Source organism: Lissotriton vulgaris, chromosome 1_1 (genome assembly GCF_964263255.1).
Source record: "Lissotriton vulgaris chromosome 1_1, aLisVul1.2, whole genome shotgun sequence".
Lineage (NCBI taxonomy): Eukaryota > Metazoa > Chordata > Amphibia > Caudata > Salamandridae > Lissotriton > Lissotriton vulgaris.
Window position 1 is genome coordinate 1,958,568,380 of NC_141685.1, and position 18,332 is coordinate 1,958,586,711.

Sequence of the window (18,332 nt, forward strand, 5' to 3'; positions counted from 1 at the left end):
AAATAAATGCAGAATGACTGGTTTGAGGCATCCAACCAGCGGGGAGTAGAGCTAGGGCCAGATGGTGTGCAAGAAAGCAATCAAGAAGAGTTGAGCAAGTTACTATTCTGAGGGACAAATCATTAGTAGGTCCAGACCGGCAGGCAGGTGTGGATCTGCAGGAGAAAGGTTTGTTGTTTATGGTAAAGGGGTCAGGGAAAAGACATAGGCTGAAGTGACCAGTCCATGTTGACCGTTTGAATTGACTTCCTGCATTTCATCTATGTTTGCCGTAGGGGGCTAGACATCGATTAGCCACTCGGCGGACAAGTGATTGTATGACAAGGTGTCCAGCGTTCTGTTGGTTGTGGGTATGCTGTAACTTTGACACCATCAGGTAATAACAAAAAGTGTTTTATCTATGTACAGACATCATAGTATATATGTTGCGAGATTTTGGTTGTAAGCTTGCCCTCTTGGGATGGCTGATGTGGACTGGTTTTTGGCTCCTGTTTTTAATGTCACCAAAGGTGTTGGGAATATATATAAGTGAAGATTGAAAATATAGAACCCCTACTTGCCCTGATGAAGTTGCTGAAATAAATAGCAACGAAACATGTTGACGAAAAGACAAGAATTATGGTATAGAGGTAAGCATTTTTAATTGGGAGGTCTTGCAGCATTGGAATAAAGTTGGATTGCCAGCAAGCCTTACCAGGTTTTAAGAGTGAGGACCAATTGCCCTGGTTTTCACGGGGGTTCTGGAGCACACACACACTGTATAAATAGTGGACATATTGGCTTTGTTCACTGTTTTCTTCACGACACCATTATTGTTTGGAAAAAGGGACAAGTCTTCTCTTTTATTTTCCACAATAACAAAGAGAGAGCGGCCGATGATGAGAAGTGGGTAAAACTGGCAATCACTAGGAGAAACAAGAGACCTCGAGCTGTGGCATTGAAACCGTGCCAAGGATTGTCTTACCCGCGATGCGCCCGAGAACCTCACCCCATGACCTGGGAAAAAGAAGACGACTTGCAAAATGTTACAACATTGTATGCTAAAATGAAATGATATTGGTGGGCGGAATAAAATTGTGAGAGAATAAAATATGGGTGGGAACTTGATCAATTCAAGTCAATTGAAATTACCTCATCTTAGTATGGTTTGATGACCTCTCCTTGTCTTTCTGACCAATCACTGAAGGGGAACACATAGATTTGCAACATTTAGGAGTGGAAATAGTATAACTAAGGTAGGTTTAGATAGAGAATTTGTCCTACTTGCCGAATAGCTGACCTGTCACTGACCCAACGTTTATACTGCGTAGTCGCTATCCCTCTCATGATGTTATTTAGATCATCCCTGGGTTACTGACTATGTTACTTATCTTTTGCTGTTTTACAGTCTTAAGATGTTCGCTTTTCTATATGTATTATACATTTATGCTTGTAGTTTTTAAGACGTTCTTATTATTTATCTTATCTTGTATTTTTAGGACTATAGTTTCAAGATGTTCTGTTTCATCTTTCATTTATAAGGAAAGAGATATGTAGTAATCTCCCATTGCTATCTATCTCTTATGTTAACTTGTCCCTAGCTGCTCAGCCTGTGTGAATGTTCTGAGTGGAATGTTGATGTGAGGGCTGAGTGTGGAATGCTTGGATGACCGGAGCAGCTAGCAGGATGCTCCCGGTGGGACTGTTGATGGATACATAGGACTGCTGATATATCTGAGGGTGAGGATTTGTACGTGTGCATCTACTACTAGAATAAACCTACATTGGCTTCATCATACCTGTGTTGTCCTGATTACTACACACGACAATGCTCTTTTTTTTATGCAGGCAGTAAAGTCATTCTCTTTAGAAGGATGAGGTAGAACAAAGAAGGGAGGGAAGGTAATATTCTGGCCTATAAGGAAAGGTGTCACAGTCTTTGGAAGGAAGGAGGCACATGTTCTCAGAACCAGTTTGTCTACATAGCAAACTATGTAAGGAGGGTGCACAGAGAGTGCATGCAGGACTGCTGACATTGGCTTTCATTGGCGGTGGCAAACAGATCAAACCAAGGCACTCCCCACTCTTGAATGAAACCTTGCACCACCTCCGAGCGGAGATGCCATTTGTGATATGCTTGGCATCAATGGCTGATTCTGTCTGCTCTGGTGTTCAGAGAGTCTGCCAAGTGTTGAACCACCAGACAGACATTCCCGCCATGTCCAGAGGCGTATGTCCATGATGCTTCCCTGCCCTGTTTGTTGCTGTACTACATGGCAGTTGTGATATCCACGGCTACCAGCAACAGCCTTCCCTTGATTGAAGGAAGAAAGGCTCAATGCACACTGGATCACCCAAAGCTCCAACAAGTTGATGCGAATACAGGAGGTCTGGAGGTGGGAGGTGACTGTCTGGGTTGAGCCCTCCTTCATTAGCCAATCATCGAAGTAGAGAAAGACTGTAACTGTAATCAAAGTAGTGAAAGATTGGAAACCCTGACCTCTGCAGATGTGCTGCAACCACAGCCACCACCACCTTGGTGAACACCCAAGGGGCGCTGGCAAGATTAAAGGTAAACACAGCTCTAGTCCCACTCTGAACCACAGGTAATGTCTGTGTGCAGGCAAGACAGGGATGTGGAAATATGCTTCCTGTAAGTCCAGCACTACTATCCAGTCTCGAGGGTCCAGGTCAGCTAGGACCCGAGCTAAGGTAAGGATCTTGAACTTCTCCTTCGGGGAGTAGTTGAGAAGTCGCAGGTCTAGAATAGGACGTAGGACTCCAGGCACCAGAACGTAGCAGGAATAGCAACCAAAGCCTACTTCTGATGCCGGCACCCTCATCACGGCCCCTTTGGTTAAAAGGAAAAACACTTCCTGACAAAGCAAGGAAAAACAATCTTCCGTCAGCTGGTCATGGGGGGGGGGGTTCAGACAGGGGATTGATTTGTAAAACCCACTTGTCCAGTGTTATGGACTGCCACTGGGGCAGGTGTTTGTGGACCCGTCCCCCACTGGGTGCTCATGCTGGTATGAGGGCAAACTAAAGGGATTTTGAGGCTGCAGCTGCTGGGGGACTGGCAATTGCTTTGCCAAGTAAGTCGGTAGTGGTCAGCTTACATCTGATGATGAACTTTGCTGCATCTCGCCTGTCAGCAATTGCTTGATTGAGTGTTGCTTGTGCCTCATCTGAGATCATGGGCAGCACCTGCGCAACCAAGTTTCACACAGTGGTGGTGTATCAGCCCAAAAGGCACACAGTGTTCACTGACGCCACTGCTAGGCTGGCAGAAGAGAAAATCCTCTTGCCAAAGGTATCCAGCCTTTTGGATTCCCTAGTCGGTGGCATAGTAGGAAATGTGGCGGGATTGATTGTGGATGTGAAGGTTTGGACTACCAGGCTCTTTGAGGTGATGAATTTGGTAAGGAACTAGGGTCCCCATGAGAGGGTTTGGACCAGGCCCCAAGTAGGACATCAGTGAGGCTTTGTACAATAGGAGAAGAAGTTAGAAAGGGGTAACTTCCAGCTAAAGCACCTCCGTCAAGATATTTGTCTTGACTGCCACCAAGGGGAACTGAAGGTCCAGGATCTAAGCTGCCCTCCACACCACCCCTGCGAAGCAGGCTCCCTCCTCAGTAGCCACGGTGGGAGGGGGACTAAGCAGTGTCCGGTGAGGTGTCTAACCCACTGGCAGTTCCTCATACCAGTTGCCCTTTGGTTCATCATGGGGATGTTGGAATGCATATGGGTCCTCAGACCCCCTCCCAATCATCAACCTCTACAGGCCTAGCAAAAGAAAAAGCCACTGGTTTCGACCTGGAGTGCATAGTACCGCCAGGCGCCGGATTGATATCGGGCAACACCAATTCAGCTGTCAGGGATGACCATGGGGTTGGCCGAGGTTTGGGTGGTACCGGGTGCAAGGGCACTGGAGCGGGCTCCATGGAATGTTGCGGCCTCCTGGGCTGAGTCGCTCAAGATTAAACACTGAATCCATATGGTCCGTCTGGCGCAGAGGGCGAGCCTGCCAGCAGGAATCCAGAAGGGGCCCCTCCCGAACATGTGGGGCCCAAAGGCACTCCAGCGGGGCCAGGCTGCTCAAATATGAGGTGCATGGCCTCATAGAACTCCTCAAGTTGGCCAGGAGGTTGCTCCGGCTCTGGGAAACTATGGAAGCATGGTGCGGACCCAGGTGCAAGCTCTGCAGAGGAGGAAGGCCTCAAGCGGTGCTGTTGTTCCTGTGCCAGTCCCAGTCCTTGAACGGGTATGACTTCTTGCTTTTGTGGGGTTTTCCAAATGATCTCAACTGGGATGACGATTGTCAGGGAGCGGTCCCATGACCTTCCAAGCAATTGAGAGCATGAGGTGGGGTCATATGGCAGTGGGTAGCCTCAGTGAACATACACTCAGCACCTTCAGGTTCATGGCGTGGCAGTCCTCGCAGGCCTTGGGAGTCATGGTCCCACTCCAAGCGCCACAAACAAACCAAGTGAAGGACTGCCATAGACATCTGCCAATGATAGGCACCATAGGGTTTAAACCCGTTGGTTTTTTGGGTTACATCCCTCACACACCAGGAAAAAGTATTTCTCAAAAAGTCTTTAATAAAAAGTCAAAAAAGTGCAGTCAAAGAGTGTCTGGGGGTCTGCATTGACTGCCATGGAAAGAAAAGAACTTATGTAGGCAATATATAGGCACCCCACATACCACTTCCAGACGACACGGAGCCGAACTATGCAACCAACTGAATGTTTTTATCCAGTCTGACACTTCGGGATGATTCTAAGGTAAGGTATCTGTAGCTAGAGGTGTCTATAGATACAACTCTTCATAAATCTGGAGGTCAATTTTATTTATTTGTTTAGAATAATTGAACTTTGAAAATGAGATTGAAACGATTAATGAAAAAGCACATGGAAAGATTTGGCAGGGGTGGAAAGAAATAATGTGTCAGCATCAAATATTAATATGTAATCTTGAACACAGTAAACAAGCACCTTAAGACAAGCATATGGGAGATTTATTAAATGTAACTTTGGTTCCAAGTATTCTACCCTCATTGTTATAATACTTTCAGTTAAAAACATTTATACAAGAGAAGATACAAAACATATTAAATTATGAAAACAAAACAATTAAGACTCCCTTTATATAAACATTATCAAACATTTACTAGTAAGGCCTGTTGTAACATTATGATAGTCCACTGGTGTCTTTTCTAACAATTCCTTCACCTAATTTGAACTAATACAAAATGAACACACACAACTTGAAACAAAACCGATGAAAATAATCTTGCGGCAGTCCAAATATGCAAGAACAGTAAGATTACAAGTCAACTGCTATTTTTTAAAATCAAGTTTCAGCACCTTGCCAAAACTTGACAGTTTAACGTAAGGTACAAATTAAAGTAACAACACAATCACAGAGTCTATAATTCGGCTACTTGTACACAGTGAATAGTTAAGGCAAGTATTTTGAACTCTGTGTTTGGAAAATAAAAGTAAACCTGAAAATGGATACTAAAGCTCCAACTGAGGAAGAGTGTGACTTAATTATTTGTTCTGCACGTTTATTTCAGAAAAAGGGTTGTAACACAGAGTACAGTATTAACAGAAAACAAAAGACAACTCTTATTGTGAAAATATCCATTTAGGACATTGGAAATATTTGCTATTGAGACATCAACACAGGTCACAGTTGGAAAACTGAGGGGCCCGCATTAAGGACCACCTCAATCTTCAGAAGAATTCATAGCACACATATTAACTCAATGGTCATCTTTTTAATGTCTTTGTATACAGACTGCCTTCTGGCCTAGTGCTCCTATGTGCTGAAAAAAAGTGTGGTGTTAACTGGAAATGTTCTCAAGGCAGTGTAATCCAAAATGGACAATATGCAGGTTTACAAAACTAACCTAAACAAGAAAAAGGGCCTTGTGTCCTTTCTAATAAGCCTAGATGACTTTCTTTTGTATGCAAGTTCACAGAACTAAGGGCAGAAAAAAAACATATTAGAATCGCATCTAAATTCACTTTGCAAACACACACCACTAGACCAAACTGTATGCCTTTTTGCACGAAAACATTGAAGCTCTAGAAATAAGAGTGTTTTTCCTTTACCTACTTGATGTGTGGTTCCCAAATATGAATAAGATATTAATCCTCTGCTGTTAATGTAATTTAACTACCAACTATAAACATGGCTTTATTATGGCACTTAGAAAAAAAAAAAGGTTAGCAATTGCTGCATGACTACTGTATTTCACCTATGCAACCATGCATGATCTACAGCATCTTTGCCTATTAAAAAAAATTCAAGTCTGCAGGGATAAATACACATATTAATACATCAGGCACTGTACTCCGTGATTATAATAGTACGATCCTTAATATCCAGCAAAAGTGATACTTTGAAGTACAGTGCCACGTTTTAACACAACCTGATGATGAATGAGTGCATGAAGTGTGCAGTTTGTTACATTACACTGTCGATTGCCCAATACCCTATGTATAACCCCAAAAATATCATCATTTAAAGTACTGAATTACAGTGTTGTAAAAATAAGATTCATGCGAATACTCTAAGAAATGGAAACGCAAAAGTATATGGAATGTGGCTAACTGTAATCAAATCGAAACTGAGGTATGTACTAAGTAGAGGAAAAAAATACTATATAATTGGGAATACAACATATTGTTTGGAGGCAATCATCTGTATGTTGGAGGTGACTGGAGGAACAAAACAACAGTCAAGTCATTGTCTCTGCTTTAGATTCATTACATTAAAAAAAGTTGAAAAGTATGTGCCACGGAATAGTCTCTGAGTGCAAATTGGTATTATGGTCTAGAGAATTTGCAGATTTTTCTCTGAATACAAAACACTAGAAATGTGCCTTTGCCACCAGTGCACATCAAAATGTTTAAAAACAAAATCTCAACACAAAAGGGAAAAAAACTATTTAAAATATGTCAATCTGCACTGCTTTAATGGAGAATTTGTATTTAAGTTAAAGAAACCTTGATCTCCTTTCAATGCTAGTGCTGATCAGCAAGTTTCTGACTACATCCTTTATGTGAATGTAAACCTCAGAAAAGCCTGGATGCCTTAGGGTTTAAATTACAGGCACCAACATTTGGAGAAAGGCCTTTTCAATGACTAGTGGCCCCTTATTGTTAGCACTTGCGAGATAGTGCAGTTGTAATTTATCAAATGAATAATAGATGAAAAGAAAAAAAACTTCTTAGCATAACTATCATTACTGCCAATGAGAAACCTATACAAGGACTTAAAGAATACATGCTCTTAATTAAAAATTAAATATTAAGAATTTTCTTAGATGAAAATCTTAATACATGAAACAGAAAAAATGCACAGTGACGTTCCTAAAATCATTAACAAAAACATTGGTGTTTGCACTCAACTGGGTTGAAAGAGAGGCACATTGCGCAACACCAAACATCTCCTGTTTGCTCTGCTGGTGCATCTGGCAGAGGTTTAAGTAGGCCATTACGTCTGACTGACCCTGCAATGTTTATCATCGCACATTACATAGTCCATCCTCTTGGGTCTTAAATTTGGCTGATTTGTTCATGTACACTGCAATCAGTCAATAGCGATTCCAGAAAAGTGAAGACCTTCTGATAAACCCTTTTTAGGATGCTTCTTCGCCATACGCCCATTTACTCATATCTTTATATAAATGGTCATGCAGATCTCCAGAAACATTTCTGCTTTCAAAGCTGGAATCATGGCAGTCAATTCATGCAGTAGCTTTAGGAGGAGTCATATATTTCAGCTATTTCTTGATTTGTTCTCCTCAAGTTTCCTTTGATCTTGACAAATTCAGGAGCATTTTCCTGCTGTTCTTCCGTCCTATGTTTTTCAGATTCAAGCTGAAATGACATGCAAAATGGAGAGATTATCCAGGGTAAAAAATATTACCAATGTTTACAGTAGCAAACATTACGTTTTTTATGTTAAATATGCAAAACACTAATCATTCTTTCAAAGATGCTCGCCACCTTCCTCCCTGAATAGAGCTAGATTTGCACTCTGTTGCACCACGTCCGCTGAACTGGAGTATCACTTTAACCTCATGCGCGCTGCCGTTATTCTGCTCGCATGCTGACTTTTAAAAAAACGCACTTTACATGACGAGCTGGGCTCGTCATCAGCGTGCGAGGAGGCTACGCCATGACGAGCCCAGCTCGTCATCAGCCTCGAAGGGGTTAAGAGATAGCTGTTCCACAGAAATCTGACCATGCAATAATGCTCCATATTTTAGATTCAAACAAGTTAGCCAACAATTGCTCCAACTAACCATTACCATTGAATATCATTGGAAGAAACAGCATCAGTTTTAGACATTCACAAATATCTTTTCCTCTTTAAAGTGCAGCAATACTATTTTAGTACTGAAAAGGCAAAAGGAAGTACCTTACTGACAACATGGCATGACATCTTTGAGGCTGGTGTTATTAATCAACTTTCTCCTCACTGATTACCAATCCCAACCATAACTTTCAGTTCTTTCTGGCACAACACCCATCTAGCAGTTTCTTTTTGGACTATATATAATTATATAATGCCCGATCAGGAATGGCTTTCCTAACAAAGTCCTCGAAGAATTTTGGCATCAGACCCTTCACGGACCCCCACTTCCCCCAACTCACTTACTTTATCTCAGAACAACATTAATCTCGTCCCCAATTACTAAATTCATAGGACATTAGTATGTTTAAGAAGAAAATATATCTCTGTAACTGACCATCTATTATTACTCCCGCCCCCTCCAAATGTCATGTTACATACAGCCCCAGGATTTACATGATTCCTCCACTTCAAATACTCAGTACTCGTACCTTGACTGAACATTATAAAACTTTTGAACTTTCCTGTTAATTAGAGCTCTTCGGGATTACTATTCCAAAATGAACCTCTGCAACAATTAAGGGCATCACACCTTAACTATACAGTGTTAAACTAAACAAATGGCCCTTAGGATGCAAAATAAATGATGGCCAGGTACATTTTACACATATATTTATAAACCTGATACCGTAAAAGAAGTATCACCAGGACAGACATATATAAATCCGGAACGTTTCCATGGATAACCATTATCAGATAATATTATCCTTAAGACCTAACATAGGAATACAAAATATACGGCCAATTTAATAATCTTTTAGATTTGTGCATCTTTAATTTGGCACAACTATACAGGTATGAGCTATCACAACACTCTAATATAACTATCAAAGTAATTCTCCCATCTAATCAGGCCAGTCTTCATCATATAAACAGCTGACGAACTACTTTCATAATAAAACCCGACCTCTATACGGATTACAGCCCTTTCCCCAAGTAACTGATGATGGACCAGGACTACTAGCACTAACGCTACAACCAACACTGAGACCAGGGGGCAGAGCTAGCTCGCGACCGAGATGGCCGCTTGAGCCCGGAGCTCCGCCGCGATCTACAATTATTCAACAATAATCCTGCAGTGTACACGTTCCTTTTTTTTTGCCCACGCTATTGCTGCCGAAAGGAGAGCGGGTAGTACAGACCTGCTTTGATCGTGCATTAAACGTTTGCCGCTGCAATCTTACTGTGGTGCTGCGGTGAGGCTGGTGGGCCGCTGATCCCCGGACTGGCGTACGAGCAGCATGCACCCTGAGTCCCTCTACGTGCGGCAGACCCACGAGCCTTGTGGTGCTCACTACGGAAGGCCGTTGCACCAGGGGGCGGGGCGTTCCGCTTTTCACCCGCACTGAGGTACATCGTGAGGCCGAAGGTGGAGGCTCAGTGGGGAGTCGAGGAACGGCGGAGAATGAACACTTGCAGGACTTTGACGGGGGAAAGGAGCGAGTTGTCCCCCTGCAGGCTGCATACCTACGGACCACGCTGCATGCCTTTGGCAGTACTGTGGAGTGCAGTGATCCTGTGCAGCAACCAGACGCGGAGTGAGATCACCGTTGCCAGAGTGGGCCCCCTGGAGCTTGACCAGTGCTCGGGAGCCTTGCCCAGCGGCCCTGGAGTGATATGATGTGGCCGGGCAAGTATAATAAGAGCGGCGGCGGCCCGTGGTGGTGGGGGGAACCCACCCCTGCCTCTTAGAAGCGGTACTCAAGCCCCACTGGGAGCGCGGTCCCTGGTGCCCAAGTGGTCTAGTGGCTTGTGCAGTCGGGCGCACTAAGGTGAGACCTGGTTGGCAAGGCGCTTCTCAGAGCCCCCCCCACATGCGGACATAAGGCTTGGTTTGCCCCCCACCCTCCTCCGGGCATTTCTGCTTTGGCCGCAGGAAACAGTGGCAACGCGGATTGGCGGCCCCCATCGCTGGGAGGGCAGTGGTGGCTGGAGTCAGGACTTTCATCGAACCAGCATATAATGGTCTTAATCTGTGCAGGTGCCCCACGAAGTGTGCACAGCGGGGCGAAGCCGGACACCAGCCTATTATACTCGGCCCTCTGGAGTGGAATGCCTGAAAGGCGGACAGATTCCTATAAAGGCGCTCAAAGTCCCTGCCCTGATGTTGAGGTTGCTGCATTCCTGGCACCATGGGTAGGGGGGATAAAATGCAGACCAAGCTCTCCTTCGACCAAAAGCGCTCAAAGTCTCACGATGCTGCCACGAGTGAGGGCGCTAGGATGCCGCCCCCAGCGAGTGACGACTCGGACTCGGACATAAGCAGTATCCTCAAGTCGATGGAAAAGTCTCTGCAGAGTGGCATCACCGCATTGGGCACAAACATGGATGCCCTCACATATAGAATGGACAGAATGGCTGACTGACTCGACAAGCACGCGGAAAGGCTTGATATGTTGGAAAGGCGGCTCACTGAGGTTGAAGAAGCGCACACTACTTTAGACGCTGATCACAAACAGCTTGGAAAGGTTCTACTCAAGCCCCACTGGGAGCGCGGTCCCTGGTGCCCAAGTGGTCTGGTGGCGTGTGCAGTCGGGCGCACTAAGGTGAGACCTGGTTGGCCAACGCGCTTCTCAGAGCCCCCCAAACATGCAGACATAAGGCTTGGTTTGCCCCCCCACACCATCCGCCCTCCTCCGGGCATCTTTGCTTCGGCCGCAGAGAACAGTGGCAACGAGGTTCTGCGCGTCTTACAGGACGAGAAGGAGGACTTAGAGGCGCGTTCACGACTATGCAACTTACGCATCACTGGCCTGCCGGAAACCACTGCCACAGGAAACATGGAGAAGTTCGTGGAGCAGCTGTTGGTGACACTGCTGGGAGAGGGGGTCTTCTCTGCGATGTTTGTGGTGTAGAGGGCGCACCGCTCCCTGGGACCCAAGCCTCCGGTGGGAGCCCATCCACGGCCGATAATTGCGAAACTGCTCAACTACCGTGACCGAGTCGCAGTGCTTCAAGTGGCCAGGGAGAAGAAAATCTTGAGATATGAGGGCTCCGAACTGTCGCTGTACCCGGACTTCACCACACGAGTTCAGGAAGCCCGCAGGCTTTTTGTGCCGCAAAAGAGTCAGCTTCGAGACCTAGGGATTGACTAGGCCATGCTGTACCCGGCGAAGCCTAGGGTTAATAGTCAAGGTCGGTCTCATATCTTTACTGACCCCAAGGCTCTGCAACAGGCAATTAAAAACTGGTCTAAGGAATAACGTAAGAGCCCGGAGAGACCGCTGCTGGATGAAGCAGCCGGTGGCGCGCTTGACAAACAGGACTAAAGCTGAGAGTCGACGGTTACAAAGGGCGTAAGATGACTGGGAAGGAGGGCGGGGGAGGGGGATGTGGCTTTGGGTACTGTTTGGTTGCCTATAGTGGACATTGCGAAACTGGTAGACCTGAGGGGGATTGCTGGTTTAATGCAACAGGAACCGGGGCACAGTGTTAATATTGCTACATTGGACGCAAGTTTGGTCTAGTATTACATGTGGTGTCACTGCGGTATAGGAATCGGTAGGAATTGATAGCGAGATCAGAAGCCTGGAGAGGGGATAAAACCCACAGGCGGAGTATGTTTTATGGTGAATACTGTAAACTTTTGCTGAAGACACGCGCGCGGCTGGGCTGGATAGAGTGAATGCTGTTGAGCAATGGAGGCCGGCACAAGGAGCTACATCCGCCCTCGCGTACCTCGTACTGCTGTTGTAAATTGGGGACGTTTGGGGGGGGGGGGGGGGGGGTGCTTTTGGGTCTGCACGCGGCAAAGTTGGGGAGGTCTGCTGTGGGAGGTGGGTGGGGAAGAGGGGGATGCTAGCTCTGTATAAGGGATGCCAGGGGGGTTGTTTTCTGTTTTTGCCTATGCTACACTACACAAGAGAATTCACTGCCATAGATTGCACGATGAATACAGACCACAGTGATGGTGTCACATAATGCACACGATTCTGGTGGCTCGATAGATTGTATGCAGGTTGTGTCCTGGAATGTCAGGTGACTTAACGATCACCGTAAGCTCCGAAAAGTGCTTAGTTACCTGAATAGACACCACGTGGATATTGCGTTGCTGCAGGAGCCACACCTGCTGCAACTTAACCCTATGCTGCGCAGTAGGGAACTGCTGGTAACATCCATTCTGCGGGGTTCACCTCGCACGCTAGAGGGGTACTGACCTGGATTAATCCCAGAATGCCACTCGCTATCACGCAGTTGCATGCCGATGTTGATGGCCGATATGTCATATCTAATTGCCAGGGCTTTGACTTGATCATAGTTAATGTGTATGGCCCCAACTACGATTGTTGATGAGTTTTTCGCAACTTTAGTTACTGTTACCAAACCATATAGGAATGCACGGCTTCTGTGGGGTGCTGACTTCAATTTGGTACGTAATCCAGATTTAGACAGATTGGCAGGCACTTCTATAAAGCCGGTGGCGGCTGCGAGAATGTTGTACAGTGTTATGGTTAGTATGGACCTGCGTGATGTGTGGCGGGCTCATAACAACGATAAGGGTGGCTTCACACATTACTCAACGTTTCACAATATACACATGCGTATAGATTATTGGCTGGCCGCTTCTTCGCTGCTTGACCAGGTATGCCAATGCGTGGTATTGCCTTGCACTCTCTGTCTGACCACTCTCCGCTCCTGATGGTGCTTGCCACGCCAAAGAAAACTTTGCCACCGTTTACGTGGCGTTTTCCCCCCTTCTCTCTGTTGGACCCGCTGTTCAAGGAGGAACTCGCAGAGGACATAGAATTTTGTTTTTCTACCAATATTGGTTCAGTGGATAACTTTCAGACAGTTTGGGAAACAAGTATACATTAGAGGCATTGCAAATGGCCAAAGTTTATCGGATCTAGAACTAAACCCGAAAGACCTGGAGCAGCAACAGGTTGCTGGGGGTGTGGGGAGTTGTGGACCTGGAAGCGGAGATCAAAACGCTGATAGAGGAGTATCTTGACGCTGCTGACAGCGAAGTGAAGCATATGGGCAAATACGCAACGGGCAGATCCTATGGTGAAGGTGACAGGCCGGGATAGGTATTGGCTCGAGTGAGGAAGGCAAGGCGAGATTCGATGCAGATATCGCGGATTAGATCAATAACTGGGCCGCTTCTGACAGAAGAGACGGAAATTGCGGATCGCTTTAAACAATTCCACTCTGACCTGTACACTTCCGGTTTAGATGGGGTGGAGGAGCAAATATTGGATTATCTCGAGCACATTAGGTTACCATCTCTTCCAGACACGCACAGGGAACTTCTAATGCACCCTATTGAGAAGGACAAGATCTCAGAGGTCCTGGTGGGTATGAGAACCGCTAGCGCCCCGGGGACGGATGGCCTAACGGTTGCCTTCTTTAAAACTTTTAATTATCTGCTGCTCCCGCATTTAGCCACCTTATTCGAGGATATGTGTGTTACTGGCACAATGCCTCGGACAATGAGGGAGGCTCTTTTAGTTGCCATTCCCAAACCGGGGAAGCCCCATGAAGAATGCAGCTCATACCATCCGACCTCTCCCTGCTTAATGTCGATACCAAGATATTCGCTAAAATATTAGCCAATAGACTTGCCCTTATGACGAATATCCTGGTGGCCCCGGAGCAAGCTGGATTCATACCGAACAGGAACCTTACATATAACATTCACTCTGTGTTCGGTACAATCTAGCATGTGAGACAGGAAAATAAGGTGATTGCGGTTTTTCTACATATGGAAAAAGCCTTTGATTCAGTGGAATGGGCATTTATGAGGCAGGTACTGACAAGAATGGGACTGGGGACGGTCTTCCTACAGCTAATAAGAATTTTATATTACAAGCCTACGGCGCGCGTCCGCTTGGGGGACATGATCACTGACCCATTCCTCATAAAAAGGGGGACCAGGCAAGGTTGCCCATGTCATCGCTACTTTATGCCCTAGTGGCGGAGCCATTCGAATGTCCGTTAAGGGAGTATCATGGCAACAAGGGGATTGGATTTCCAACGCACAGGATAGTGGTTTTGACCTATGCGGATGATACACTATTGTATGTGCGGGACCCTGAGAACAACTTGTCCTCAGTTATCAGGGAGGTAGTCCACTTTGGAGAGTTGTCGGGGCTGAAGGTTAATTGGGTTAAGTCGATAGTTTTCCCCTCACTTCAGCTACGGTGGAATTCGAAATGGACTATCCACAGCAACGGTCGACTGACTCTATTAGATATTTAGGTATTAAGCTGCACACAGACTCAGAGATTGTATTTCGGGAAAATTATGGGACAGCCATAGACAGGCTTGAGGATGATGTGGAGCTGTGGACCCACCTCCCCTTGTCACTGATGGGAAGAATTTCGATCATGAAAATGGTGGTTCTGACCAGGCTACCATTTATATTTACGAACATACCAATAGTGTTGCCTCTGTCCTTTTTTCTCAGACTTCGTCAGTCCATGATAAAGCTTGCTTGGGCTGGTAAGCAAGCGAGGACACAGTGGAATGTCCTCACCCTTCCATATTATTTGGGTGGTCTTGGCGCGCCAGACTTCGAATTGTATTCTAGGGTAGCGCAGGGTGCTCACATTCACGCCTGGATACATGGTGAGATAGATATACCTTTCTCCGCATGAAGAGATTGTTTGCGGAACCGCTCCATCTACCTGCCATGATATTAGAGCCTGTGGACCGCAGAACTGGCATATTAGACTCTATAAATTCCACCAGACATGCCTGGTACAATATATTGCAGCAGCAAGCCGGAGCTTTATTGTAGTCCCCTGTAATGCCAATAGAGTGGACACGATGGCTAGGTCCATGGAGGGATAGGGGCGTAGTACTGGCGCTGCGCACTCTGTCAATAGAAGTGACTGGAGATCTTTTCCAAGATGGGGTGGTTAAGACTTGGAAGCAGGTCGGAGGTGCAGCTGGCGCAAACAACTTGTTGAGTAGATTCCAGTACCACAGAGTGCGTGGGGCCTTATGTGACATGCTAGGGGAAGATCTGGCAGAACCCCCAGAAGTGCGGGAATTGTCCTATGTGATCAAGACTAAATCCCCTTGCAAAATGATAACGGCTATCTACAAATTAGCCATTGCGCACAGGGAAAACAGATACACCGCGGCTAGGCTTGCTTGGCAGCAGGACTTGCAGGTTACAATTGACGACCCCATGTGGACTTACTGTTGTATGAACACCAGAAAAATCTCGCTCCACGGACGCCATATGCTCGTTCACTTCAAGAACCTTAATAGGACCTATTATACACCGGAGAGACTTTGAAGGTACGGCCTCCGGGCAGAGGCGTACTGCGAGAGATGCAAAGCACAGACGGCGGATTTTATGCATTTAGCTTGGCACTGCCCGGGAATATATGCACATTGGGTGGAAATATTCAGAGAGTTGGGGAGAGTGGTGGAGGCAGACCTCAAGCCTGATCCTATGGTGGCGCTACTGGGATACTCTAAGAAATTGCCTAAGACGCTACACAGGATGGTGGATATGGGGCTCCTTGTGGCCAAGCGGATGGTGGCGATGTGCTGGATGAGGGGTCTAGTCCGACACTCCGGCAATGGGCTCACGACATGCTGTACTGCTGTACGCAGTCGGAGCACTACAGCGAACTTCTCTCGCCTAGGAGCAGACCCAAAAACTTCTGGGAATTATATAACACCTATAGGCTTCAAAGAGAGGGAGCATTGGAAAGTGCGGAAGAGGGAGTGGTCAGCGAGGCGGTCCCCCAGACGGTGACAGTAGATGCCCCTTAGGACGTAGCTGTGACTTGGATTTTTCCGTGGGGCCGCAGGGAAGGGGGATGCGGGGCGGGAGAGGGGAGCTGGGGGAACAGGGAGATTTAGGGGAAGGCGTGGTGTATATTCCGGAATGCTCGCATTTGCATGACACTCGCAGAGAGCAGGGAGCACAGTACACGCACATGTGAGGAGCCACTAGGAACACTTTGTTTAATGCCTTAATGTGCGAACACTGGGTCTTAATTATTATCGCCGCCTGCCCGCTTTGTGTTGTTCGCATGATGGCTGAGAAAGATATATATAGAATGAGTTTTTGCCGGCCCTTACCTGTTTAAGTGTAATGTAGTACCATGGCATGATGTTTTATAGCTGCAATAAAAATTCAACAAAAAAACAACAACACTCGGACCAGAATGCAGGTTCATGCCAAATTACACAGCTGTCCCGTTTGCAAGTTTTAGCTGCCACGGATTCATGGTAAGATAATATCAATCATATTTCACCCTTTCTCACTAAAATCTCATCATTCTAACCCTACACCAAAAGTTTACTAAACAACTCACAGACTAACTGTATATTCTTTATAGACTATATCTACAATTAAACAACAGCAAAGGAACTTATTTCAACTCAGCTATGACTGACAGTACCCATGCATCTACATAGATTATAGATTACAAATTCTTTAATAAAGTTATGGGCAGTCATATATTTCTGTGATAAATAGTTTACTCCCATCCATCTATTCTGTAGATCATGGTCTCTTTGTTAAATGTCTAGATATCTAGTTTCTGCATTTTACAGCCTAACACAGTACATTTCGGTGCACCATAGCGCCAAGACTGCATGTGAATTCCCACAGAAAATTAAATATGTTTATGATTTCTAAAAGAAAGCTACTTGTTTAAGTCTTGAAAAAGCCCTATAACTAACAGCTCTAAGGAGAGAAACATATGAAGACTAAGCGAAAAATGACTTAAGAAAATGTATGACTGAATTTCGATTTCACTGGATATGTATACATTACTATATTTAAATTTCGACTGATTAAATTAAGACCAGTCAATACAGACTATATTGTAAAGCGAACAACATAGATGATTTTTTAATGTTATGTTAAAATGTTAAAAAGTACTTGTAACGTGCACGTACACCAGACGGTTTCATGGGGCTGAGTTCAAAGGAGTTCTGCCGCTGAAAGCTTTATACGTTCTCCTGGTGAAAGAGCCAGGTTTTGAAGAGTTTCCTGAATTGAGAGTATGATGTCATAGACCTAATGTCCTGAAGAAGGGAGTTTATCTGTCCAAAGTAGCAGCAACATGATTTTAAACGTGAAATGATCAAGAATTGACATCTAAATTTTTATGATGAACAAAGACAATAGCCCGAATGATTTTTTAAGTTTAAAAGATATTTTATTTGATGTAAAGATAAAACAGATAAGTATAGAATAATGCAGTTATTTCATATGGGGAGGGAAAAAAGGAAACAAAAGAAAGAAAAGAAGGGATAGAAAGATAGAAAACAGAGGAGGGGAACGTAAATTTCATACTAGACCTTATATACACAAAAGAAAACAACAGTTATGTAACAACAATTGCAACTGTAATAAATTAGTCTCGAACCATAGGATAAGGTGTACTTGAAAAAAACAATAAATAAAATCAAGGAGGTTTGGATACTTCCTCAGTGTAAGGATTATGTGAAGATATCATTTTAGCTGACACATTTAAGAAATCAGTGACGGGCAACCAAAGTATGTCTCGTTTGGTAGCAAGCGTGATTGGGTGTACATAAGCTCTATCCAATCTATGGTTGTAGCAAACTCCATACCACCATGCTTGAAAAGAGACAGTACAGGTATTTTTCCATGACTTGGTGATTTGTTGAAATGCAACAACTATAAGTAAATCAATAATACAAAAATTTGCATCATGAGAGGACCACACTTTGGAGATGCTGCCTAGAAGAATATGTGAAAGAGAAAGGATTATGGGTGTTGGAAATGGTATTAATTAGTTGCCATACTCTGGTCCAAAAGTATAAATGGCTGGGCAGTCAAATAGCATATGCTTGAGATCTGTTGATGGGAAGGCCAACACCAACAAGTAGAGGGGATATCAGGATCAGCACTGTGTAATTTAGCTGAGGTGATCAGAAGCCTATTATAAATGAAAAAACTAAGTTCGAGTAGTATATGG

At 45.1% G+C, this 18,332-nt stretch overlaps 1 protein-coding gene across 3 annotated transcripts in view; it reads right to left on the reverse strand.

Moving 5' to 3' along the window:
- Positions 1 to 4,981: 4,981 nt before the first annotated feature.
- Positions 4,982 to 18,332, reverse strand: part of FAM107B (family with sequence similarity 107 member B) — a 306,505-nt gene continuing 293,154 nt past the window's right edge. For all 3 annotated transcript variants that reach the window (XM_086919693.1, XM_086919694.1, XM_086919689.1), the window contains exon 4: positions 4,982 to 7,874. In XM_086919693.1, coding sequence (XP_086775819.1) covers positions 7,755 to 7,874 — 120 coding nt within the window. In that variant the 3' untranslated portion in view covers positions 4,982 to 7,754. The remainder of the gene's footprint in view (positions 7,875 to 18,332) is intronic.